This window comes from Elephas maximus, chromosome 17 (genome assembly GCF_024166365.1).
Source record: "Elephas maximus indicus isolate mEleMax1 chromosome 17, mEleMax1 primary haplotype, whole genome shotgun sequence".
NCBI lineage: Eukaryota > Metazoa > Chordata > Mammalia > Proboscidea > Elephantidae > Elephas > Elephas maximus.
Genome location: NC_064835.1, coordinates 71301894 through 71329650, shown reverse-complemented (window position 1 = coordinate 71329650; position 27757 = coordinate 71301894). Strand labels below are relative to the sequence as shown.

The 27757-nt window shown below is 43.7% G+C and overlaps 1 protein-coding gene across 2 annotated transcripts in view; it reads right to left on the bottom strand.

The window, feature by feature from the left end:
* SPRED2 (sprouty related EVH1 domain containing 2) overlaps positions 1 to 27757 on the bottom strand; it is a 127451-nt gene that overhangs the window by 52041 nt on the left and 47653 nt on the right. Inside the window, exon 1 of one of the 2 annotated variants that reach the window (XM_049857374.1) lies at positions 5490 to 26877. The exons of the other annotated variant lie outside the window; for it this stretch is intronic. Within the exon in view, the coding sequence (XP_049713331.1) occupies positions 5490 to 5506 (17 nt within the window). The 5' untranslated portion in view covers positions 5507 to 26877. Of the gene's footprint in view, positions 1 to 5489; positions 26878 to 27757 lie in introns of those variants that run through there. 2 annotated transcript variants of the gene reach the window in all.

Below are 27757 nucleotides of genomic sequence, written 5' to 3'. Positions count from 1 at the left end.
GAACCTCCAGGAAACATCAGTACTATGTCCATATACTGAACTCTACCAGCTTGTGGAAGGACTACAACCCATTTTATTTCATGATCTTCGCAGATAACTGAGACCCTTGGGACAAAGCTGCTGAAGCTTGCTTTCCTAGCCATCACCAACATGCCTGCAGCCAGAAGCCCAACCAAGCTTTAAGCAGTGACTTCACTAATGGCTGAAAACCACTGCTCCAGGCAGGAGAACAGAGCGCCATGGCCAACTTCTTCTTCCTGAGCATTTTAGTGACAAGGTGGCTGTCTGGCCAACCAGATGCAGTTACATGACCTTGAAGCCACGCTGTCATAAAACCATCACCATAGACTGCCACTGAGTATCGAAAGAGAGAATAAAATCCAATGTTTTAACGTTGGGTTAAGAGAAGTAATTCACAGCTCATTTCATTCACCGCAGGCTTCGGCCACCTCGCTGGACTTATAAGCTCCCATTATTCTGGTCCTCTAGGAAAGTCACTATTCCTGAAAGCACTATGAATACACCGTCCCTCCTGACAGAAAACTATTAAGTACCCAGCAATTCCCTACACTGGCTAACTCAGGTACATACATGGAAGCTCTGTGTCAACTGAAAAGCCTAGACAAACATATGACATTACGGTCTCTTGTCTTTGCATACAGAGAATTAACTCTAACAATTACTGAAAGCCATCCTAATTCAAAAGACAATTTGAGAAATAAGGAGGTGCCACCTGAAATAGTATACCCAAGACAACCCCCAATTCAGAACATTTGGGGTTTGGCTAAGGAATGATTTTGCAACCCTTAAGAAGTAAACATTACCACTATTAAAGCTTTTTAAACTCTCCTCTAATTATAAAGGTACATACGCCTACTGTACAAACTACATGAGTAAATCACAACGACCCTTTAATCTAAGAAATATTCTACACTATGAGCAACAGTCAACAAACTTGGAATACTTTCTCAAGGTAGCTATCAAATGTTAAGTGTTGCAGAAGCTTTGTTCCTTGAGACACAAGGTAAATCACATCTGTGAAAAACACAAACATTTCTTTGGTATTGGTTCTACTGAGATCAAAAAGGCCTTTTTCTTACAAAATATCTCAAAGAACAGGAAAAAGCTAAACATAATAGATTTTTCCCTAGTGGTTAGCTCAATCAAATGCTTATCACATTTATAACACTAGCTATAGAATCCTTAAACACGTTTATGATTGCTGTGTGCCATCCAGTCAATTCCAACTCCTAGTGACCCCACGTGACAGAGCACAACTACCCCACAGGATTTCCTAGGCTGACATCTTTACAGGAGCAGACCGTCACATCATTTCTCCCTCGGAGCTGCTAGTGGGTTCGAATCTCTACCCCTTCCGGTTAGCAGCCGAGCACTTTAACCATGGTGCTACCAGGGCTCCTTTTTTATTTCTTCCATTCTACCCTCAGTTTTAAAGAATACTAAAAAACAAACAAATCATAATCACAAAGAGCTTCTAACAGTTTCAATTCTTCTCCATGGGGGGGAGGAAGACTTGGTGATATTTGTTAATATTACTCAAAGCAGAAAAAGGGGGCTGCCTTTATTTTTCTTTGGAACAAGCTCCTGCCAGATTCTGCACACTGCAGTTCTTTGGCGATGTGACGAGAACACACAACCACCCACAGACACTAATTTTGCTCTTCACCCTTCCCAAGCAGCCTTTATGACACATGCTGTCTGCGCTCCATTTAATGGAATTCAAGAGGCCCGGTCAAACAGCTGGGCCCCGGAGGCCAGAGCAAAGGCAGGCGACCCGTCTCTGCCACTCTATGGGTACAAGGAGCATGTGTTTAAAAGAAAACCACAAAAAAGCCAAACCCAGCCTGGACATCTCCAATCTGGAAGCCTTTACGACTGAATGGGTTAACACGGAAAACTAAAAGCCACCTCTCTGTTGAAACCTGGAACGAGATTATATCTTGTTGCGGTTCCTTGCATGCTCAGCAACCCTCATTCCCTGGGTTGCTCTCAGAACGTGAGACAAGGAAGGTGCCACTGTCATCCAAGCCAAGAGCTCTTTCGAAGAGGGATGAGGCGCCAGCCCAGTTGTGGAGCACTTGCTTTTTCTACAGTGGTCATTAGTAATGAAGCAACAGTAACTAAGACTCCAACTGAGAAGGCACGTGGCTTCCGTAAGTGTCCTGCACACACCCCCAAGATAACCTGGTCACAAATGTCAACGCAAACAAGCTGTCAGCAAACTTATACCTGGAAGAATGTTGAGGACTAATAAAAAGCCCAGGCTGGTTTGATAAGAGTGGTCATTCACCCCCATCTAATTGGGACTTGTGCCCTGAAAAGGCTTTTCTACTTCTCCCTGGCTTTTCTGAGCTACACAGGAAAGTAGCTATTTCCAGACAATGATACAAGATTTATCTACAAGTGTTATTAATCCCACCCCACTATGTAGGCAGAGTGAACATAAACCCCGGATGTGGGGAGGACAATCTAGTAGCAGAACAGCAGGCAATGGTCAACAGGCAGCAGACGGCTCAAGCTCTCCCCCTAGGGGCTATATAGTTATCGCCAGGGATCCATAAACCATCTATCCACACATTAAGAACCAGCTGTAGACTCAACAAACACGTCTCTCTAAATATAAATAAGTATTTTTAAATGTTGATAGATGATCTGCAATGGTTTTAAATAAACTGGTTTTTATTAAATGGTTACTTACTTAATTAATAATAGCTGTGAGTCATTAGAAACTTTATTTTAACGGATGCTACAAAGAAAGGGGTCTTTACACCAGGAAAGACTGGGAAAAATTGGCCTCGACGTTTCCTGCAGTGCCCCTGGAGTCTCTGGATCTTTGACTGCCACTCCCCCAAGAAGCAGAGGAAAAAAAAAAAAATCTTTGTCCATGGTTGTGTCACCCTTCTTGGCTCAGAAAACATGACCACCAAGACTATCTAATGAATTTCTGAGTCAGGCCGTTCTTTCTTGATGTCCATCCAAGAAGAGTTAGATTCTGAAGAACCGAAAGGGAATGGCTAAAAGTTGCTTATACACACAGCAATTAGTGGCTCAGGATTATAGACTCTAGTAAATCTAGGAATAAAAGAAAACCCAGAAAGGCATCTATCTCCAATAACGATGAATCCCCACTGGAGAGGGGATTAAAGGAGGACAGGGCTGAGCCCCGTTCTCAAGCATTTTTTAAAATTTAACAGGACCCAGCACATTTCTGTGAATACAGGCAGTGCCTCACTCAATAGCTATCGATTGCTTCCAGTTTGAATGATACAAGGCCTTTGGTACTGGCTGCGGTTCTGTATTCTTTTTTCCCTCAAAAGGGAAAGAAGGAATCTAAAAAACCATGCGGTTGCTCCAGACGGATGGCTCCCACTGCTTAACAGCGAAGGGACCTCCGAGGATCGGCAGCTACGGCCCGAGGAGTGATTATCACTGCCGAATCTCAATGATCAATATGCCTGGAGTGTGTAATGTAACCAAAGCGAAAAGAAATCGATCCTGCCCTAAAACAATCTGAGTGGAATCTGACTTAGTCTCAATCACACAAGTCACAGGGAAACAAGACATTTTCCCTGAAAACACTAATAAATCAAGAACTTTAAAAAAAAAAAAATTTTTTTGGGGGGGGTATACCTGCCTATAATCCTTTTCTGTAGGCCTCAAGGAAAAATTATAAATTGAACCTAACGTTTCAATGAAATCAGAGAGAACTAGCTATTCTGCTTTCAAGATAAAACAAAATTCATTCATGTTATTTTGCTGATGACCCTTGACAAAATGAACCCTGAAATGAGTGTGGCGGCCACTGATGCTGTGTGTGAGAACCACATTCATCGTAAGCTCACAAAAGAAGAGCTTTGGTTAAGCCAACATTTTTAGTTGCTTTTCTTCTGCAACTTTCAAAAAACTGCTAATGAGGGGAACAAAAAGGGCCCTTACTTAGAATCTGAAGCATTTTTTAATATCACCAAATGCTATCATTAAATATATACTATAAAATATTAAATATACACACACACATAAAAATAAGCACTACAGATGTGGGCAGGAAAATTCTTAGCAAAACCCCCACATATTTCAAATACTGTTCTTCCTCATTATTGTCCTCGACCATAATTAGCCTGTTACAGCATAACAGGTGGCTTTCATTTATAGAATGCAAAATTAATGAAATTTGGAGATGGTCCTGTCTCCAAAAACAAATTGGTCATTCTAAAAAAAGTGAACCCCCAATCTACAAAACAAACAGAAACACATGAAATAAACTCCCTTCATGCTGATTTTTCATATTATCTGAATTTCTGAATGCACTGAGATAAATAAATTGAATGCATTTACCCACAGCTTAAAATTTACACGCCTCAAAGAAAACAAGACATTGTGAAGAATCGGGGGTGGGAGGGTGGGGAAGAAAGCCTGCCTATTTTTCCAGTTTGGTAACCCAAGATCCGTTTCATGTTCTCTAAGTGATAACAAGATTTACCACCACAGACTGGACTGTCCCACAAATGCTAAATCTCGGGTAAATTCGTGGGCAGTTGTGTTATAGGTCCTGACCCAGCCATTCCGGGCAGGCAGACCAGGAAAGCATAAATAGTGCTGCTATAAACTAACTATAGCATCTGTCCCTACCAAGTAAGACTCAAAAAGTATTTTTAAAAAATACGAGGAGACACTGAATAGGCTGTCAACACACATAGGAATGTTTAATATACTCAAATAAACAAGATATGCGCCTTCACTGGCCAGGCACTGCTTAAATTTAGTGAGTGAAGAGGGAGAGAGGGTCAGACAGGCAGACCCAGCCTCCCAGCTATGCAGAATGAGCCCTCAGATCATGCGACAGTTAAAATTAAATGTTGCTTCCAAATCCCCACTACCCTTTCGCCCACCAAGAGAAAGTGAATGCATGAATTCAGTATGGGTAAATTATGATTTGCAAAAATAATCAGATTCTCTCACTAGGAGAATAAAGGTTTCTTGTATTAAGACATGCATCTTGGGGGCAGGAAAAAAAGCATAATATTAAAAAAAAATCCAACATAATTCAATAGTTATCATTAGACCACCTCCTTCAGCTCACCTCTGCTTATTCATTTTTTTGAAAACTCTACCCACCCAAAAGGTATACCACCTCTGCAAGCTGTTTCCTAGGCAGCCTCTTTTAAACTCAAGACTTAATCAAATGGATGGGTTAAAACCATTCATATCTGAATATTCGAGGAGAAATGTTTTCAGAAAGGGGGAAGGATGGATAAGAGCTCTGTGTCCATGTACAGACCAGTGGTTACCTATGTCTTTGCACGTGGACACGCACACATCTACACACACAGACACAGACACTTCAGGTCTTTACGATCACACTGTTTTTTCTCCCTTAAAAAAAAAAAAAATGTTAAAAGCAAACACCAAAAAGGTTGGGCAGAAAAGAACAATGAAAAATAAAGTTCACGTAAACAGTAAGCACATACCTGCTGGGGGATGCCATTTCTTCTACATTTTAGAGCCCAAGTGCTGGGTATTAGCATTATTGCTACTATAAAGCTTCAGAGAAAAATGGATCGTCTCTTGCTGACCTGAGAACCAGCTGGCTGCTGGAGAAGTGGTTTCCCCCATATATGATTCAGCCTCCTTGACAAATATACTGCATTGTACTGGATGAGTCATCCGAGGGTTAGTCCGCATTTTATAGGCCTGTTGTGTCATTACTTACATTCAACATCCTGCTTCTCAAAAGTGGAAGCTGGAAGCCTGACAGCTGACGGATGCTTTTTCCAATTAAAATATTGTTTCAAAAAAAAAAAAATTCCTGTAAGTTACGGTTATCAATCATTGATGATACTCTGAAATGTCCAGGAAGCCAATGGCACACAGCTCAACAGCCAAGATTACAGGCTGCAGAATTACAAATTCGAATTGTTCACCCGCCCCCACTCCCAAACCAAATAATTCTGTTCACAGTTGAGAGCAAAGATGCCCGCTTTTGAGCTCTCAGTTGAATTAATCTAGGAATGGACCTTGTTGATTCTTACAGAGTAAGGTTACCTAGTTGCACAGCTGTATAAAAACTACACATTGAAATCTGGGTCCCTGGGTATTAAATGGCACCCAGGAATGATTTCCTCGTTAGGTGTTAATCATTTGTTTAATTTTGTTACATAGCATTGTGTATATAAAATAGATATAAAATATCTACTTTTTAGAGAGGTGTACTGAAGTATGTTAGAGGTGAAATGGTATCCGGGATTGATTATATTTTAGCCAAAGGAAAAAAAGAAGGAAATGTGGGACGAAATCTCACTAACTATTCATCTGTGTGATGAACAGATAGGGGTTTACTGTACCATTCTCTCTTTAAGGTATCTTCACAATTCTTCATAATAAAATATAAAAAAAAAATTTTCCCCCTGTCCCTATGGCTTAATTTATACCCAAACAAGGTACTTTTCTAGTTAGGTATGAACCTACCTAAAAACAGATGGGTGAGGGATACAGGGCTTCCACACCACACAACCGGGTGGGTGGGGGGGCTGGGTCACCATTCATACAGTACAACAAAGTGGCCTGTGGGCCTGGGGGCTGGACCTGCAGTTGTGTCTGCCCTAAGGTATGATACACACGCCCTCAGGGTATTGTGAGGCTGTTTATCAACTCCCTGAACAAATGCCTGGGCCCCTTCCTCCTAGACTGTCTGGTGGTTGTTTCCTATGCTTTCTTTGAGAACACAAACCCTGGCCTCATTCATGAGCTCAGTGTTGACTTTACCAAGCAGAGGTGACTCCAGCTTCCTTATATGGCTTTGGAAACACTCCACCAGAGGTTATGTAAGTCACCATCCAGAGTCCCCTTCCACCAAGTCTCTCTGTAAGGTGGCCTGGTGTTTGCTCTACTCACTTAATGCCCAAATAGAGTTACTTAAGCCATCTGAGGAGGGAAAAGGGCTTTGATTTCATGGCTTAAAAAAAAAAAAAATTCAGATAAGGAAGCTCCAAGGTATGTTAAATGAAATCACTATTTAAACTAGAAGCAATTTTAAAAACTGTCCACAATGATACATTGTGAAAGCGTGACAAATCACCACAGGAAAGATAAGACACAGAGGTCCTTCCAGAACCAAGATCTGCTGTATTGCTCTTCAGTTCTGAAACTAAAGGGTCCTACCTCAGCCAACCCCAATTTCCAAAGGACAATGTCCAACATGACTGACAACAAGCTTCAAATGGTTATGACTGTCTCCACACAACATAAATCACAGCCTCACTAATCCAGACCGGTCTGGATTGCGTGTGGATCTGAAATGAAGCCTTCTTGGCTTTGACCAGTTCTTTCCTCATGAAGATTGCGAGCTACAGGCTTATCAAAACCTTCCCTCACAAGTTAGTGATAACCTTTCACACACTTCCAAAGCACGGATGGGGAAATTAATAAACTTCTAAACCTAATCTGAGTTTCCGTAACTATTTTCAAAAAAATAAATCCAGAGTTCCTTAAAAGAATTTTCTAATTCAGACCCCACTAATTAAAAACACACAAAAAAAGGCAATAATGAAGTGTGTATTACCCCCATCTACATACAGCTAGAAAGAAATATGGTCAAATGTTAAAAAGTAATAATTGGGGAGTCTGGATGAACAATAGAGGAGTCCTTTGTAACATTCTTGCTATGTTTCTTTAAGTATGAAATATTTCAAGATAAATTAAAACACATACACACGTATATAAGAAAACAGATATCCCTGCTATTTCAAATACTTTTTATGGATTTAATAACCACTGTGGAACCCTGGTGGTGCAGTGGTTCAGAGCTCAGGCTGCTAACCAGAAGATCGGCAGTTTGAATCTACCAGCCGCTCCTTGGAAACACTATGGGGCAGTTCTACTCTGTCCTAAGGGGTTGCTGTGAGTTGGAATCAGCTAGGCACCAATGTTTTTTTTTTTTTTAACATACAGTTGCTGTTGCAGCCCTAGTGGCGCAGTGGTTAAAGCACTCAGTTGCTAACCAAAAGGTTGGTGGTTCAAACCCACCAGCCACTCCATGGGAGAAAAATGTGGCAGTCTGCTTCTGTAAAGATTTACTACCTTGGAAACCCTATTGGGCAGTTCTACTGTGTCCTACAGGATCGCTTTGACTCAGAATTGACTCAACAGCAGTGAATTTTTTGGTATAGTTGCTGTTGCCCCCATCTGTTTAAAAAAAATCTTGGACCAGAAAAAAATTTACCAAAATGGTTAACAGTGGGAAATGTCTCTGGGTCAGGGTTTCCCAGAGGGCGTTCCTTGCAAACAATCTTATAAGAGGCGCCACAAAGAAGCCAAACAGGCATTTTGGGAAAACAACATACGATATCCCCAAGAAGGCTGTTAAGTGTGTCTTGTCTTGCGTTCCCCACATTTATGTGGCTAAAGAGTGCCCCTCCTCCCCAATACCTATTACTATTTACCATCCAGAGGAGCCTGAAGAAGGCGCTTTGGGAAACATTGCTGTAGGTGATGGACATGGAGTATGCTTTTTCTGATCTCTTACACTAAGTCTTCTTCACAACACGCTTTACTTATTATGACAACAAAAAACATGCAAACTTGGTTTCTGTTGTGATTTCTATTTGGTCAATCTGCATGCCTTTTCGTTCACCACTAGTCAGGATTATGCAGTTACCCCACGTCTCTGACTCCTGACCATACCTGAGTGGCCACCATCAGAGGCAGCCAAGGAGCCTGTAAAACAAAACAAAACAAACAAAAACCCCAAGACAACAACAACAAAAACAGTTGCTGTTGAGTAGATTCTGACTCATGGTGACTCCGTGTGTGCCAGAGTAGAACTATTCCATACAGATTTCAATGGCTGATTTTCCCCAAAAGTAGGCTGCCAGGCCTTTCTTCCATTGCATCGCTGGGTAGTAGTAAGAGTGCAAACTATTTGTACCCCTTGGGGACTTTTACACATGTGCATAATTGGTTGGCAGCTTATACCAGTGTTGACAGTCCCTGGTAAGAGCTGACTGGCCCTGGGTAGGAGCTTGCTCCAGGCCCAGGTTTGCCTGACTGGTTTCAGAGCAAACACTGGGTGTTGGGACCTGGAAACCAACCTGGATGTCTTTGGTCTCTGAGCTCACCAGGCCTTTACACATAGTCATCTCTTAGCACTGATCCTTGGATGGTGAGACGCAAACTAGGCTCGGAAGCACAGCAGAACATGGCATCCAATTTCAATAAACTTGTAATTTGTAAGCAGACTCTTGATTTTAAAATTCTTGCTGTGTATTAATTTGTACAAGGGTTTTAGAAATTATCTGTTTACATGTATACTTTTTGGCTAAAGACCAAATACTGGCTAACATCAATATCTAAAAGCAAATACAAACATCAATGATGTATTTTATCAAGAATAGACTGTTCTATAAGATAAAAAATGATACTCATTAAGAGCGTGCTTCTCACTTCAAGTAGATACACGAGACTACATGGGCAGCTCCTGTTCGGAGGCAAGATGAGAAGGTAGAAAGGGACACGAGCTGGTTGAACGGACACCGGAAGTCCAAGGGTGGAAAGCAGGAATGTGCGATCACATTATAGGGTGAGCAACTAGGGTCACATAACAATGTGTGTATAAATTTTTGCATGAGAAACTAACTTGAGCTGTAAACCTTCGCCTAAAGCACAAGAGCAGAAAAAACAAGACTAAAGGGGCACACCAGCCTGAAGCAAGGACTAAAAGGCAGGAGGGGACAGGAAAGCTGGTAATAGGGAACCCAAGGTCAAGAAGGGAGAGTGTTGACATGTCGTGGGGTGTTAACCAATGTCATAAAACAGTATGTGTACTAACTGTTTAATGAGAAGCTAGTTTGTTCTGTAAACCTTCACCTAAAGTACAATAAAAATAATAAAATAACGAAGTACTACAACCTGTACTGTGTAGTGGTAAAAGGCATGAGCCTAGGGTCAACCTACCTTGGTTCAAAAATCCAGCCTTGCCCTTACTTAAACTATTCATCATCTCTAAATCTGTTTCCTTATCTGCAAAATGGCTATAATAACTTCACAGCGTTGTTTTGAATGATATGATCACAACAAGTACTTCGTGTAGAGCCTGGCCATGTACAAAGCATTCATTAATTTATGCAAACAACATGGATAAGGATGTTTGTCAATCATCCGGATAGGCAAACTATGGCCCCCACCCCCACCCCATCTGGTGACATGCTATGGCTGTTTCAGAGCTACATAGGCAGAATTGCATAGTTGTAACAGAAACTAGAAAAAGTTTGCTGACTCTGGTGATCGGCATTTGGGTGGATGAAGAACCAGGTCTTTTCCCTATAGAAGGTTTGGTCTTTGGTCCCCTCTTCTATTTAATGTCCCAGTTCAACACTGAAAAGTTTTAGGATCATGCAAATATGGTCAAATGTGAACAACTGGGGAATCTGGATGAATGGTATAGAGGAGTCGTTTGTACCATTCTTGCAAATCTTCTGTGTGAAATATTTCAAAGTAATGTATACACACATATACATAAGAAAATACGTACCCCTACTACTTCAAATGATTTTTATGAATTTAATAACCACCCTAGTGGATATACAAGTGTTATTTATAGTGATTCAGCCCACACGAGCTGTAGCTCATGCTTTCTTTACAAGGCAAAACACAGCCTAGAACTCTGTCTCCTGGCGGTTGGGAAAATCTACAGAGCCTGAGGTGGTTGTCTGTCTTTCCGCCTTCCCTCCTCCCTGACTCGCCCACTCTAAGAGGGCCGCCCTCACTTCAGACCCCAGTGACTCCTTGACTCGCCCACTCCAAGAGGTCCGCCCTCACTTTAGAGCCCAGTGACTCCGGCTGATGTGTGAGGCCACAGTCGTGCCTCCCCTCCCCCAGGTCACATCTGTGCATTATGTGGAAACCACATGTGTCCCCAGAGCTTGAAGCAAGATGTGAAAGATGATCTGGAAGAGGCCTTCAGGAAGCTGAGCAAACAGAAACGAAGGCAGCTTTCAAGAGGGCTGGACAGCCACATGCAGGGTTAATAAAGCAGTGAGAGGCCTCCAGAAATTAGGGCCGCAGCAACACTGTCTCCGCGACCAGAGCCCAGGAAGGAGCCCAGAGAACTAAGAACACACGCCTCCCTGGCAGGTCCGGAGACACATCCCCACACCCAGTCATGCTGCATAGCTTCTTTGGCAGGAGGGCTTGTTTATTTGGGGAAAATGAATCCCCAGCATTAATGGATAATGCAGGTGAAAGGACTCACGGGACTGGCCTCTGGGAGAGGAAATGGGAACAAAAGAAACCATTCTAACTGCCTTTAGTTAAGTTCTCTTTAAAAAAAAAAAAAAAAAAAGTCTCAGCCAGCTGTTTGGACAGAGATTAAATCTGATACTTAGATACACACAGTGTCTTTCTGGTGGTCACTTGTTGCCTTACTGGCAAATATCAACATCGCCCGGAAGTGGATCCTATAGAGACATGCCTAAGTTAAAGTGGATTCTATAGAGACATGCCTAAGTGAATGATGGGGAATAGTAAAGGAAGGGTGGGGGAAAGCAGATGATTTCTATTGTTACCTATGAGAGCAGGATTTCAAAGATTGTAGGCATAATGACAAATCTCACTTGAAGCCAAGTCCGTTTTCGGCTGTGTTTCTTAAAGTTTAACTGGCTGGCACAGTGGTAAAATCAGGTTCTCTCCAAGGCTCGTGGTTAATTTGGGGATGTTTGGTTCGGCCAGAGCCAGAAGACTTGCCCTGATTAAATGCATAAGGGCTATTATTCCAAGCAGAGTTTTTAAAGTAAGAGACCCTATGAAGTGAAGAGGTTTCCGGGCTGGGATTACAGATTCCATCCAGGTGGCTTTACGGGAAGGGGGCTCACATTCGTCCAGTGCCCACATTGTGTGGGGCGCTCGGTGTGGTTATAGCATTGCGCCCACAAATGCTGTTCCTGGCCTATGCGGATGAAAGATGGAGGCTGAACTAGCAGACAGATGTAGTCTGGACAGCCTGAGTGAGTGTCTCCAGCACAGGATGGATGAGAATGGAAGGGCTGAGAATAATCAGCACAGGATATTACACAAACAGGGCAGGACTGATAAGAGGAGAGAAGGGATCTGAAATATATCAGAAATGTGGGAAAGCCACTCTGGGAAATTAGGGAGGGGCCATGGGCTTGATTAGCAAGCAAAAGGTAATGGTTATAACATTCGGGGTTCTGTGTATATGAACAAGCTGGAGGCCAGGTGTCTTTGAGATCTGTTTCTCCTTCAAGTCTAGAGAAGGGGTGTTGAGGACCAAACAGGGCAAGGCCTGGCTTCTCCAGAGGCCTTGGCTGCAGAGAGAAAACCAAACCTGGATCTAGGGGTGGAAGTTTAACTTCAAGGGATTGGGTTGGCTCAAGACCTGGAAATGGGGGATGGGGAATGCCTGACGGGTGACCAGTTAATGCATTTAACATCCGAACAGGGAGGTCTGTGCTTGCAATCTGCTCAAGGTTGGCAGGCTTGCTCCTCCTGATGCACTCCCATCGTGATGATCACTGCAGAGTCCGGACCCAAGCCTGTCATTCCACAGGCGCCCAGCCCACTGCTCTGCTGTCTCCCTGCCTCCAAGCCAGAATCAGAGTTGTAGCTGCTCAAAGGCTGCTTAATGCCAGGAGCAGCCTTTAGAAATCTATCGCCTTGACGCTGGCTACAAAAAAACTCACAGTCATACTCTTTAATCATTCACCTATGTAAATAACAAACATTTGGAGTTATGAAATCCTGGAAATTCAGTTTACTGAAAACAGTAGCATGGGGCCTGGCTTTGCCACTAGTTAGATAACCTTGGGCAGCTTCACTTAACTTCTTTGTGCCTCAATTTCCTTGTCTAGAAAATGTAGGGCTTCAGCTAGTTTAGGCCTTAAAGCTCCAAAATTCTGCAAGGAATAGAGTGGTAACAACTAAACACACAAAGTGTTTAATAATATAAGTAGCCAGAGAAGAAGGTAGAAAAGGACCCAAACAACCCTCCGGTCTCTAGATTGACAAGGGGGGAGCAGGAGACCCCGTGTTCCTGGGAGAACTCTAAACTGACCAACAGCCTCTGGAATGAGCCAGAGGCCAGCAGGGAGAGCAAGAAGAAAGGAGTGAAAGAAAGCTGACAACACTGGTGGATCAAGACCAAGGTATAGGGGGGCAAAGCCATATTCCTGACCCTGGATGTAAGAGAACAGCCTAAACTAACAAACCAGTCTAAAAGGATGCGGGTCTCACCCCGATGCTAGAACTGGCTTTTCCTTACAAGCATTAGTCAGCGACAACAAGTCCTGTCAACATTAGCTATGGTTATATCATATGTAAGCACCACGCCTTCGAGTTTCATAGGACTTTTATTCCAGACAAGGAGCTGGGATGGGGAAATGGATTCCAGAACAGCCTCTTTGTGGCAATCAGTACCACGACTACAGCATCTTGTAATGACTTCCATGTCATTTTTGCACTGGGCTTGAGATTCTTCAGATAGCTTTTCTTATTTACTTTTATAGCTCAGCATATCAAAAAAAAAAAAATTTTTACAGCAAATCCTGGGAGACTGGGTTTCTTTCATTCGTTCAACAGACAAATACAGATTAACCTTTATTGGTTTAAACAGGGGGTGGAGACAAAGATTACATGGGGGAGAAAATGACAGATAGGTGGTAGCAAACTTTTATAATGTGCATTTTTCCCTTTATTACTAAAGGTAATAAGTGCACGACGGAAAATTTAGAAAATGCAAAGAAAAACATTCACCTGAAATGACAGCTGGGTGGTAGAACTGAAGACCATTACAGGCATTTCTGCTGGTGCAAATGGTTTGTGCTTCACTACTAACCTAAAGGTTGGTGATTCGAACCCACCCGGCAGCACTGCAGAAGAAAGGGCTGGCGATCTGCTTCTGTAAAGATTATAGCCAGGAAAACCCTATGGGGTCGTTCTACTCTCTAACACATGGGGACTCCATGAGTCAGAATCGATTCTACAGCAATTCGTTTTTGTTTTTTAATAGGCATCTACAGTTATGTGATGTTTGCTAATTCAGCGTATTCTTCACCACTGAGTCCAGTTTAAAAAAAAAAGGCCGGGAAATAATATTCTCCTGTTTTTCTACTTATTCCTTCCTGATAAACATAAAAGGTATTGTGTGCAGGACTTAGCAGTATTTTTTTCCTGCTTTAGTTCAGCTCCCCAGAAGGGGCAAATAATAATTTATGGGTTTCACGCCTTACGTACCTTAGATATTAACTGACTAAATAAATAAAGAGCAGCCTAGAATTCTAAAATAGATCTTAGAGCCATCTAGTTCTAGACCAACCACACTTGACAGATGATGAAACTAAGGCTAGCAGTCAAGCTCCTTGTTCAAGTTTAGCTGAAAGAGTCAGAACCGGGCCCAAAAGTTCTGACTCCAAGTCCATTGCTCCTTACTAAGAATTAGGTACCCAGTGAAAAACAAAATCACCCCTAATTTCTGTTATATTGTTAACTTTTGGTTTCTGAAAAGCAAAAGATTAGAGATGATTTCAAAACAAGAAAAGAATGACCATGTCTAGAATATTTACCTGGACTAGAATTCTCAGACTCTAGGTTAAAGAAATCATCAGTGTGGTAGCCAAAGTTACTCACTACTCTGAAAGTTGTTTCTGGCTCTGCCATGAGCATTGCAGTTCCAGTAGAAATTTAAAAAGAGGGCCAGTGAACCTGAGTTAGGGTTCCCCGTTCAACAAATTGGAGCCCCGGTGGCACAGTGGTTAAGAACTTGGCTGCTAATCAAAACGTGGGCAGTTTGAATCTACTAGCTACTCCTTAGAAACCCTATGGGGGCAGTACTACTCTGCCCTACAGGGTTGCTGTTAGTCAGAATCGGCTCTACAGCAACAGGTTTGGTTTTGGTTTTTGGTCAACAAATTGCAAGCTATCAGGTAAGCCTTACAGCTCCCTGACTTCAGCCTCAACTTCCTCCCCAGGGCTCACCTAAATGCCATGTAGAGAAAGAACATTTGGGATGCATCCAATTTGCTTCAAGTATCCCCTCCTCTCAGGAACCTGAGAGTGGTCATAAACAAGACTTGTTGGGTGACCAAACGGGCAACTCCTGCGCAAAAGCAAGACAAGAAGGCAGGAAGGGAAAAGAAAACTGGACGAATGGACACAGGGATCCCGGGGCTGTCGTATTGAGGGGATTGCAACCCATGTCACAAAACAATGTTTAAATTTTTGAACGTCACACTGTGGGGAGAAGACGGGTACGCAAAGTACCTCACCAAAGAACCCTGTTCTGTGTAGTAGTTAAAATGTAGTCTTACATGGAAGGTGCAGGTATGCACAGTTAACCTTCCACATTTAACAACACCCACTCAGAGAAAGGAAGCAGGGAGTTGAGAACATTTAAAGAGAGTAGGGGTCCTTCTTCCCAATGAACACACAGCCCGAGCTGGCCGAGGCTGGAGACCCACTGTCCATGAGCCTTTCCTGGTACCTGTACCTTGCCACTCCATGTGATTTTAGTGTTTAAAGATGAGCTGCTACATACTCATCTTTCATCATGACTGTAGGTGCTAGCCAACTACTTTATCTGGTGCTTCATCACAAAAACAATGATCCCTCCTGCTGCTGGAGGGAAAGGTGAAAGACTGTATGCTCGTCTCCTACAGAATTCTCAAGGGTAGCTACCATCACACGTGATTTTTACTGTGTGATCAGCTCTACTGAAAAGAGACGGAGACCTGCAGGAGAGATATCAAGTCCTTGATCAAACCTCAACCTGATTAGTACTCACCCCTAGAACAGTACTCATTGTAGTGCTCATTCAAGGAAGAAAAGGGACTGAGGAGGGCTTACCCACTCTTCGCTTAGCTGCCATTTAAAAACACAATCCCCCCATGACTACTTGTCTCTATTTGCCTGGAACAACAAAGGAAGAAAAGAGAGTCAGGAGTAGGAGGAGGATGTGGGATGTGTGGCTAATTGCCTCCATGAACAAATGCCTTCTTTGCCATGAGACCAGAAGAACTGGATTGTGCCTGGCTATCATTACTGAACATTTTGATCAAAGATTCTATAGCAGACTCCTGATCAAAAGGGGGAAAATACGGAACAGAATTTCAAATTCTCACGGACTCCAGACTTTCTGGAGCTATGTGGGCTGGATGAACCACTGAAGCTACTGCCTTGAGATAAACTTTAAACCAGAAATATCCCCTGATGTCTTCTTAAAACCAAACAATAGTTTACCTTAACTAGTCAAAAATGTCTGCCTTGAGCACTATGCTCTTCTAAGAATTATCTATACGGGATCAAATTGATAACAGCAACTTGAAAGATTACACAGGAACATTAAGGGGCAGTGAATTTATATTAATGCAGGAGGAACAACTCAGAAAAGGAGGCTGAGAATGGTTGCACAACTCAAAGAATGTAATGAATGTCACTAAATTGTACATGTAGAATTGGTTGGATTGATGTTATGTTTTGCTGTGTATATTCTCAACAACAAAATAAAAAACAAAACAAAAAACACACAGCCCCAAGTTTCATTTAAATAAGTAGCAGACAGCTAAGGGATAACAAGAGGGGTATGGATGATGGATGTGGGCTCCACCTCTTTTGCAGACTAAAAAGCAAGGAGTAAGCCCCAAATGCACAAACTAGAATAAAATAGAAAAAGTACATTTGTGGCAGGACTAAGAATAGATGCTGAGTGTCCTTGAATTTCATTTTTCAGAACACTTTTAAACAAGGTTTGCTCCCACATATTCTTTGTGTCAAGTCTCCCCCAAAGATCCTCTCAGGCCCTCTTTCTCCATTCAAGAGGGAGAAAAGAGTTCCACGAATTTCACTGTATGTTTCCTGTGAGCCCTAAAAGAAGTTCGTGAATACTCTGAATGTGCCCCATGGTCTTGAAGTTTGAACATTCCAAGTTAACACGGTGGGACCAGTTCAGCTCAAAGGGATTTTGCTACCACTCAGTAGAAGCTGAAAATAAATACAAACACAAGACAATATGGCAGACAGGATGCCAACAGATATGCAAAAGACCCATGGTTCCTCCCACTACTCAGCCTCCTCCTCAGAAGACACAGCTAATTGTGCCGGAAGACACAGGCTAGCACTCCTTTCCCGTCCCTTACAGTTAAACTTGAGATGTTGTCAGCTGAGTCTCTATGTCAGGGTAGGGAAGGGGAGACGCTCATGGGCTTCAGAATAGAACCAAATATTTATAATCTGCTGCCAGTCAGGGAAGAATATGGTAGACATTCCATGGGTAGTTATAGCCTCAGAGGTCCACCTTGGAGCAGATTCCGGGATGTTTTCTCAAGTGCAGACAAGCAGTGGTCAGAAGTTTATAAAACAAGATTTTCTAGGGAATGAGAAAGTCAATGTATTTGCACAATTAAGTATGATGCTTTTTTCTTTTAAATTTAGTTAATTGTTCTGCATAGGTAATGTATTCATACGATTCATAAATCAAAATATAAAAAGGTATACTCCCATCATATCCCATCTGCCTCCTTCCTTGCCCCACCCAACAACCTAACAGTAATTACTTTTTAAAGTTTTTTGTGTATCCTTCCAGGGCTTATGCAAATATGCAGCTGGTATGCAGAGTAGAACTGTTCCACAGGGTTTTCGGAAGCAGATCATCCATCAAGCCTGCCTTCTGAGGCACCTCTGGGTGGGTGCGAACCACCAGCCTTCCGTTTAGTAGCCAAGTGCTTAACCAATTGTCCCACCCAGTTGCCTTATGAGAACATAAACCAAAAATACCCAAACCCATTGCCGTGCAGTTGATTCCAACTCATAGTGACCCTATAAGAACTGTCCCACAGGGTTACAAAGGAGAAGCTGCTGGATTAGAACTTCTGACTTTTTCGTTAGCTGCATATATATCCACATGTCAAACCAGAGCCCTGGTGGTGTAGTGGTTAAGAGCTCGGCTGCTAACCAAAAGGTTGGCAGTTCGAATCCACCAGCCTCTCGCTGGAAAGCCTAGGGGGCAGTTCTGCTCTATCCTATAGGGTCGTAGTGAGTCAAAATTGACTCAACGGCAACGGGTGGGTATATAGAACAAACCACAGAGGGGGCATAGTTACGGAAGTTCCTAGACATAACCAAACAACTCTTGGGATTAGTTTACTGGGTTAGAAGGCTTGGGACCACAGTCTCAGGGGACAACTTAGTCAACTGACATAACGTAGTCAACAAAGATAACATTTTACATCCTAAAGTGGTGAGTAACATCTGGGGTCTTAAAAGCTTGCGAGTGGCCATCTAAGATACAACCATTGGTCTCAACTTGTATGGAGCAAAAGAGAATGAAGGTAATCAAAGGTTCAAAGAAGAAAATAGTCCATAGGACTAACAGCCCACACGAACCACAGCCTTCTCTAACCTGAGACCAGAAGTACTAGATGGTGCCTGGCTACCACTACCAACCATTCTGACCAGGTACACAATACAAAGTCCCACAAAGAATGGGGGAAAAAAAACGTAGAACAAAACTCATATCCCTAAAATAGGCCAGACTTGCTGGACAGATAGAGACTAGAAGAACCCCTGAGACTGTGCCCTTAAGATAACCTTTGAACTTGAATTTGAGGCTATTTCTGCAAGTCACCTTTCAGCCAAATAATAGATTAGCTTATTAAATAAACAATATCACCCATGAGTAATGTGCTCCTTAAACAATTAACTGCATGAGGCCAAATGGTCAACATTTATCCAAAAGCAAAGATGAGAAGGCAAGGAGGGGCAGGGAAGCTAGATCAATGGAAACAGAACAAACAGAATGGAAATGAGAATGTTGACATATTGTAAAAATTATAACCAATGGCACAGAACAATCTGTATAAAAATTGTTAAAGGGGAACCTCATTTGCAGTGTAAACTTTCACCTAAAACACAGTAAAATATTAATTTTTTAAAAATCCTGTGATGAACCATCTTATACGTTAGAGTTGTTTTTATACATTAAGATGCTTGTTGACTGCTCTGTAACGACCTGATGGTGACAGAAGGAAGGACACCTTGCAACTGCAAATCCACAAGAAATCAAAACAAAGTCCTTCTAAAACAATAACATATGGCTACAGAAAAATAAGATTTTGATTTGTTAGGTTAGGAAAATCTATGATGCATACGTAGGAGGCACTCAGATATTTGCAGTAGGAGTTAGACAGAGGTCAAAGATTCAGGTTGCCCATTCTCTGTATTCTCTTCCAGTCTCACCACCCACTCAACCTGAGTGCTATGCAGGTATCTGCCCCTTTAAGAAACCTGCACAGCACTCCATCACAGAGTGGAGATGCTGTGTCAAAGCAGTGATGGTAAAGTGGCTGGTGCCACCACAGAGGGCAGAAAGTAACCCTCTCCTGTGGTCACCATCTGGACTGAACCTAGAGGTCCAGCTGGAGGTGAAGCCGCACAGAGTCATCTGCACCCCGGGAGGCAGGGCTGAGCTGGTTGGTGCTGGCTGGTCCTTCTATCAGAGCCCACAACTCAGGTGAGTCCCCAGAGTCCCAGCCACCGCCTCTTACAAAGGAGCAGGAAATTCTAAGCTGTCCAGGAGCTGACTCATACCTACTCTTTCCACAAGCACCCTGAAGGTTCTATTCTAAGTTTACCAAAGAGAACATGCCTCCAGGCAGAAGAACACAGAAGTGGTTGTGGCTCAGCCTCAATTAGCATTTCCTCTGCAACAGGTCGAAGTCCCACCTAAAGGGCTAAAGGAAGGCAAGGAGGAGAGGGACCGTGCATGGAAACCTTAGCTGAGCCAAGTGCCATTTCCACCTCTTTGCAGGCATGCACGTGCACCATTGCCTGTGTGCACACAGTGGTGGTTTCACTACCCTGGGGTCATAGTCAAATGATTAAAAATGAACTAATACCTGTCTGGAGCCTCACTGGAACAAACCAAATGTATAAAGGCATTTTTGAGACAAACTGGAAAAAAGCAAACATGGGCTGGGTATTAGATGATATGAAGGAGTTACTGTTAATTTTCTTAGGTGTGGTAATGGTACTGCAATTTTTTTTAAAGCCCTTATCTGTTACAGATACATATTGAAGGATTTATGAATGAAACGGTATGTGCTGGCCGTGGGGTGGAGCAGAGGAAACATGAGTGATAGCCAGGTGACGAGTACACAGGACTGCGTTATACTGTTGTTGGTGCTACTTGCCCGCCAAGTCGATTCCAATTCATGGTGACCCCACGCGTGCAGAGGGTGTTCAAGGCTGTGACCTTTCAGAAGTAGACTGCCAGGCCTGTCTTCTGAGGTGCCTCTGGGTGGGTTCAAACTGCCAACCTTTCAGCTGAGCAGTCGAGCACTTAATCATTTGTGTCACTCAGGGACTCCTGCATTATACTAGTCTCTTTATCTCTGTGAACGTTTAAAGCATTTCATAATAAGAAGGGGGAAAAAAGCTGTTATGATGGCTGTATGCCACTGAGGCCTCGCTATGGGTCAAAGCTGACAGTTCAGCCCCATGGGGTGATACCTGTGCCCCAGATAATCCACAGATGGACAGAGTTAGTGGCCACACGAAAGCATGTCAGTCATAGCACAGAAGATGTTTCATTCCATCTACTAAGTCCCTGGCTCTCAAACTTGGCTACATGCTGGGGAGTTGTTTGTTGTTAGTTTTTAACGGCTGCCTGACTTGGGGGTACAGCCTGAATTTCTGAATTTTTAAAAGTTCCACCTGGTAATTCTAATGTACTGCAAAGCATGAGAAGTACTGCTCTAGGAGCCTAAGAGGGTGGCTCAGGAGGAAGTTGGGGTAAGCGCGAGACGACAGTAGCAGCCAGATGCCCTCTGCTGAGTCTTCTTCTAACCCCCCTGGCCTGATCATGTCTCTCCAGGGCCCCCAGTCCGGGGTCAGGGCCAAGCTTCCCTTAATTACTTTGTGAAATCAAGGAAGATGGTAGGCCTAGGGTAAAAGCTAGGGACTTGATGATAGATTAAAACCAAAAGCTGGGCTTAATTTAAATCCAGATGGGAGATGCCAGTTATCAGTATCAGGATTGCAATTCATATCTGGCATCCCACTGTCTGACCTTTTCCCCTTACCCACCTAAGCGGTTACTGGTAATATGCATCTTTTTTTTTTTTTTTTTAAATTGTACTTCAGGTGAAGGTTTACAGGACAAACTAGCTTCTCATTAAACAGTTAGTACACATATTATTTTGTGCATTGGTTGCCAACCCCACGACATGTCAACACTCTCCCTCCTCGGTCTTGGGTTCCCTATTACCAGCTTTCCTGTCCCCTCCTGCCTTGTAGTCCTTGCCCCTTGGCTCGTGTGCCCCTTTAGTCTTGTTTTGTTTTTCGGACCTGTTTAATCTTTGGCTAAAGGGCGAACCTCAGGAGTGACTTCATTACTGAGCTAAAAGGGTGTCGGGGGGCCATACTCTCAGGGTTTCTTTAGTCTCTGTCAGGCCAGTAAGTCTGGTCTTTTTTGTGAGTTACAATTTTGTTTTCCACTTTTCTCCAGCTCTGTCTGGAACCCTCTATTGCGATCTCTGTCAGAGCAGTCAGTGGTAGTAGCCCGGCACCATCTAGTTGTGCTGGACTCAGTCTGGTGGAGGCTGTAGTACTCGTGGTCCATCAGTCATTTGGACTAATCTTTTCCTTGTATCTTTGGTCTTCTTTGTTCTCCTTTGCTAATATGCATCTTGCTAATGAGACCAGCCTATGTTGGCTACAAAAAAGGCCTCCTGTGTTAAGAACATGAAGGGTCTTAGGCAGCTTAATTTGTGGTAGCCGCTGAGTATTGGAGCCCTAACAGCTGGCTTTATTCAAAGCAGAGGGAGCTGGCTCTTTGGAGCGCAAGCATCACCTCACAAAGGAACGCAGGAAATATTCCTGGGGCAGGTGGCATATTCCTTGTGGCAATGGGTTAATTCTGGTGTCATTCTCAGGGCCTAAGGAGAGGTGGAAGGTGTACATCTGTAAAGTCCCCTCATATATGTAACTCTTCTGACCCTCCTGCACAACAACCCTGAAGTGTAACTGTGCGCCCATTGGACAGATGAGAGAAATGAGGCCCAGGTAAAACTAGTTATTACACTATAGTCCACACAGTGATAGAGAGCTAGAGTTTGACCCAGCCAAACTCCAAAGTCCCATGCTCTTTCCACAGCCATATCCTCCAAGACACAGTTTAGAGTTCACTTTGGACACATTAACAAGAAGTACAATAACTGCAGAAGGACATCATGCTGGAAAATTATAGGGTCAGTGAAAAAGAGGAAGACCCTCAATGAGATAGACTGACACAGCGGCTGAAACAATGGGCTCTAACATACTCACTATTGTGAAGGTGGCAGAGGACAGGGCGCAGGGTTGCTATGACTTGGAGCTAACTCAACAGCACCTGACAACAACTACAATATTGAACACGGCACCTCCCACTTCCATCTGCAAGAAATATGAATCCAAAGGTTACTTGTTGATTGCCCAGCCCTCCTGGATGAAACTATTAGTCATCGTGAGCTTGAGCTTTCTTGCATCATTTTCCATGGGGACCTGCATTTCTCCACCACCCCAGATGAGCCCCAGCTGGGTGTTGCTTTCTAGCCACTCAGGCTGTTCAGTCCATGACTGCATGGGAGAAGGATGGATGTTTCTCACATGCCCAGCTTTTAAAGTCCCTGCTGTGGATACCACCCCGAGGGCCTTTCCCTTGCTGCATACCTACATTCTGAGATTCAACTTCTGTATATACAAGGCGTTAACAGACCTGGTATGCCAGCGACCTTAGGGCAGAAGCTGGGTTTTGACCTCTACTCCTTGGATATTCAGAGGCTTCTCTGCTACTGGCCCCAGTGCAAAGCCAACTCAGTGCCAGTGTTCCTTAATACAGTAGGTGTAAATAAGACTAATTTCTACTAAAAAAACTCAGTCTTATAGATCTTAGTCAACACTGCCCACTCGTCATCCTCCAAGCCTCTGCCCTTAAAGCTCATGCCCTGGGAGACTCTACCAGTCTTCCAAAGATGCCATCCCAACTCAAAAGCCACTTGGAACCCTTACTTTGGAACTGCCTCCACACGTAGTCTTTATAATGAGTAAGCTGTAATGTTAAAAAAAAAAAAAAAAAATCAATCCTTACTTTTTAGTTAAGCACCATTTTTTAACTTAAAGTGGATTCAAAGTTTGCTCTTCCCTAAGTTTGCTCTAATTAACTTAAGGCCACTTCTAAAATCAAAAGCTACTCCACGAAATGAATACTCGGTATCACCATGTATGCCTCCCACCATCTTTTTTTCTTCAGAAAACTGTTCTAAAAGAGCTTCTAAAAAAGTTTCAAGCAAATGGCTGTGAGATCAGAACGAGGGTGGAGACTTCTGAGGCCATGGCTTTAGAAGATACAAGATTCATTTCAAGGCGTATGTTCTGGTGTGTTCGCCTCCGGCAAAAAAAATTCAAGCCACATGGTCATGTATCTTCTATTATATTTTATATGACCATGGTTCATTAAATGGCATTAATGACAATCAAAATGAAATGTTAGCTAGCATTTACCTGATGCTTACCATGTGCTGAGTGTACTACCCCTTCACGTATCCTCTTTAATTCTCACAGCAGTACTTTGAGGTTGTTGGTTGTTAGCTGCCATCAAGTCGGCATCTATGTGTCAGGGTGGAAATGCTCCATAAGGTTTTCTAGCTGTAATCATTATGGAAGCAGCTTGCCAGGCCTTTCTCTCGCAGAGCCACTGGGTGGGTTCGACATGCCAACCTTCAGGTCAACAGCTGATTGCAAACCATCTACACCACCCAGGCTCCTTACCATGACATAGGTACTATCATTATCCCCATTTTATAGCTCAGTAAACTACCACACAGAGAAGTGAACAACCCAGTCTACAAAGCCATCGAGTGGTAGAACCAGAAGGGCAATCTGACTCCAGAGCACATGGCTCTTAACCATTTTGCTCATCTCCAGACCTCACCAGTGTAACCAGCCAGCTGTAGAGCTGCCCTCTGTCCAATATGGCATCGACAAGGTGCCCTGGAGAGGCCACATCAAACATCTTTCGAGACAGGACTGGCTCCTCCAGGCTGGACACAGCAGCCACGTGGGGAGAAGCTTCTGCAACATGAGTATTGCAAAAGCCACACCGGAGGAGTCCTCCCAGCAGAGCTCAGAGGCCCTCACAGTGCTCCTCAACTCTTAGCTGGGCTGGTTCAGCAAGGCAGAATTTAACCCCTCCCCTGTGTCCTGTCTCAGCCTGTACCAGCAGATGTCTGAATTATAAACAAACGTGTGTGCGGAGCGGAATGACAAATACACGGGCTGGTCTAGGCAGCTCAGAGTGACACCATAATGGTCGAACACTTGGCTCTGGAGTCACACAGCTCGAGTTCCATGCCCTGCCCCTCCGACTTCCAGCTATGACATCTTGCACATCTTAATTCATCTTACTAAACTGCAGTGTCTCCATTTGCAACAGTACCTACTCTGGGGTATCTCAGAGATAGCTATGCCAATTAACTGATAAATACATGTTTTAAAAAAAACAAACCTTCACACAGCACATATATACAGCAAGCGTTTAATAAAGGTTGGTTAAACCCACCAGCAGCTCCACCAGAGAAAAGATCTCATGATCTGTTCCTATAAAGATTACCCATTGCTACCGAGTCGATTCTCACTCATAGTGACCCTACAGGACAGAGCAGAACTGCCTTAGAGGGTTTCTAAGGCTATAATCTTTACGGAAGCAGACTGCCACATTTTTCTCCCGCGGAGAAGTTGGTGGGTTCAAACTGCCAACCTTTTGGTTAGCAGCCAAGTACTTAACCACTGTGCCACCAGAGCTGCTTCCTGTTAAGATTGTTGTTGTTAGGTGCCATCGAGTCAGTTCTGACTCATAGCGACCCTGCGTACAACAGAAGGAAACACTGCCCGATCCTGTGCCATCCTCACAATCATTGTTATGCTTGAGCTCACTGCTGCAGGCACTGTGTCAATCCATCTCGTTGACGGTCTTCCTCTTTTTTGCTAGTCCTCTACTTTACCAAGAATGATGTCCTTCTCCAGGGACTGGTCACTCCTAATAACATGTCCAAAGTATGTGAGACAAGGTCTCACCATCCTAGGAAACCCTGCAGGGCAGTTCTACTCAGTCCTATAGGGTCGCTATGAGCCAGAATCAACTCAATAGCACATAACGGCAACCATGCTGAGTGTCCAAAATTACAACAGACATCAGGATGGACAAAATGTGGCACAAGGACACGGAGTGCCTCAGTGTCAAGCTGCTCTGCTGGCTGATTAGAGAGCAGAGAAGTGTCACTGTGTAATATCCCTAATGTCATATCCTCTGGCAAGCGAGAACTATACAATTCACCAGGTTCTTCCTGGACCTCTGAAGTCAATGTGAACCTCCTCCTTGCAACAGGGAATTATCTGAATACCAGTGGAATTTCCCCCGTTTTTCCTGAACTGCTAACCTGGCATTTGGAGGTTAGTTGTGGTTCTGTACTTCTCAAAGCAGGAGTTTCCTAAGATTCACATCCATCTCATGTTTTCCCAAAGTATGTTTACATTTGAGTAACCACTCCAAAGCAAGGAGGGAGGGGAAGCTGGTCTGAATAGTGGCTTCCCAGTCTCATTCGGGCAGTTCTGAGTTGGCCTGGCAGGGAAGGATGAAAAGCCGCTACTGGTGAACCCGGCCTACGGGCAGAAGAACAAACGAGACAACAAAATAGAACAGTCCCTCTAGACCCCACCAGTTCCCCAGGTCCCACGCTGACGGAGGGCAAGAGTTCTGAATCTGAAGGCAAGGCTTCCAGGAGGGAGGTTGGTCTGCAAAGCAGGTTAAGAAAAAAATTAAGCCAGGAAGAGTGCTTTTGAAAGGGTTTAAATTTTTTTTCCCGCTGTTGATAATTATTAACTCTTTGCTTAGAAGCAGAATGCCCCACCGAACGCCCTAGATAGTCTACTGTTAGGGGTGGGTCACCCCCTCAGCCAGGCCACCAGGGAGAGGAGGTTGCTCTCCCACCCTCCCTGCCTCTGGGAATGTATTTGCTTCGAAGCCACAGTTGGCAGCTTAATTCACTCACAGTATGGATTAGCAGCATTGTCCTTTAGAAATGTCATTTTAAACTTTCCAGTGGTTGTTAGGCGACTTAGAGTCAATTACAACTCATAGTGACTCCATGTGACAGAGCAGAACTGCCCCACAGGGTCACCAGGTTTTTCTCCTGCTGAGTTGCTGGGTAGGTTTGAACCACCAATCTTTTGGTTAGCAGCCAAGTGCTTAATTGTCACACCACCAAAAAAACCCGTTGCCGTTGAGTCGATCTCAACCAGGGCTCCTTAAACTTTCTAGTAGTCACATTAAAAAAGGTAATTAAAAAGAAGGTGAAATTAATTATATTTGATAAAACCCAACATATCTAAAATATTTTCATTTCAACAGGTAATCAAAATAAAATATGAATAAGTTACTTTACATCCTTTTTCTTCATACGTCTTCAAAATCCGATATGTAGTTTACACTTACGGCACATCTCAGCCCACACTCACTCGCTTCAAGTGCCCAGGTGGCTAGTGGCTACGGTACCGGACAGTGCATATCTCACGTGGGGGGCTGTGGTCTGCTGCAGTCATTGCCCATTGAGTCACCTGAACCGCCAAGGGGGAGGACTGGTGCTTTGTGGTGGTGCTGTTTGAAAAATGCGGCATCCCAGCCCCACCTCGGAAGGCCTCAGCCAGGCCTCAGTAAAAGGCATCTGGCCTCCCGCCAAGTTCCGCTGCCGCACAAGCCGCCACCCACGCAGCCTGGTCACCAAAGCCTGTGCAAGAATCATATAAGAAGACTTACATTTTTAAAATACCCACCAGCTTGCTAGTTTCGGATCTGTAAGCACAAAAAGTAGGGGAAGGAAAGGCTCCGAGGGGCAGGTGAACTGGGGCGGGTAAGTTGAATGTCCACACCTACTTAACCCAGCTTGTCTATTTGCCTACCGGGTCTGAACTTGGCCAAAGCTTCCACATGGCTTCTTTCTTTTCCTTTGTGCACAGCCATGAGCAACAAAAAAAAAAAAAAAGCAACAAGTGCAGTCCAATTCCCTTGTCTGTGAAAGGGGGGTAAGGGCAGGGCCCCTGTTTGGTTGGAAGGTGTTCTGAGAGCAAATTACAGCCCAATTAGAGGTATTTCGAGCTCTTCAAAGGAGCAGACATATTTCTGGAGCTATTATTCCACGGTGGATATTCGGTAGGGCATGTGAGAGTTCCTTAAATCAGCCCCTCTGCAGCTATCGCTTTATCTCCCAAGGAATCTTGCTAAGAAAAAAGCCACCTTCACCTGCAGGAGATGGGCTGAGAGAACCCATTAAAACCCTCTGAAGGCCACAACCCCCGGTTACCTGGGTTTCCTATGTTCTGGTTCCGATGGCTTTTTTTTTTTGGTTTAGTCTTACTTAGTGGGGTGCGTAATAGAAATCTCTCAAGTCTGACAGACCAGTATGGAAAAGTTCTCTTATCATTGGGAGAAAATAATTTCGGGCTGGGTAGATAAACATGTACAGGAAATAGTTCTATAGAGGTCTTGATCCTCTGAAGATTAATAACCCACGGAACTAGAGACCAGCCTCAAACTCGGAGGAAACAGGCAAGTTATAAAAACAGGAAGAACGGGAAGTTTATTTTTGGATGAATACTTGTTCCAGCGAAGCTCTCGATACTGACAGAAACCTTGATCTGCAGGTCA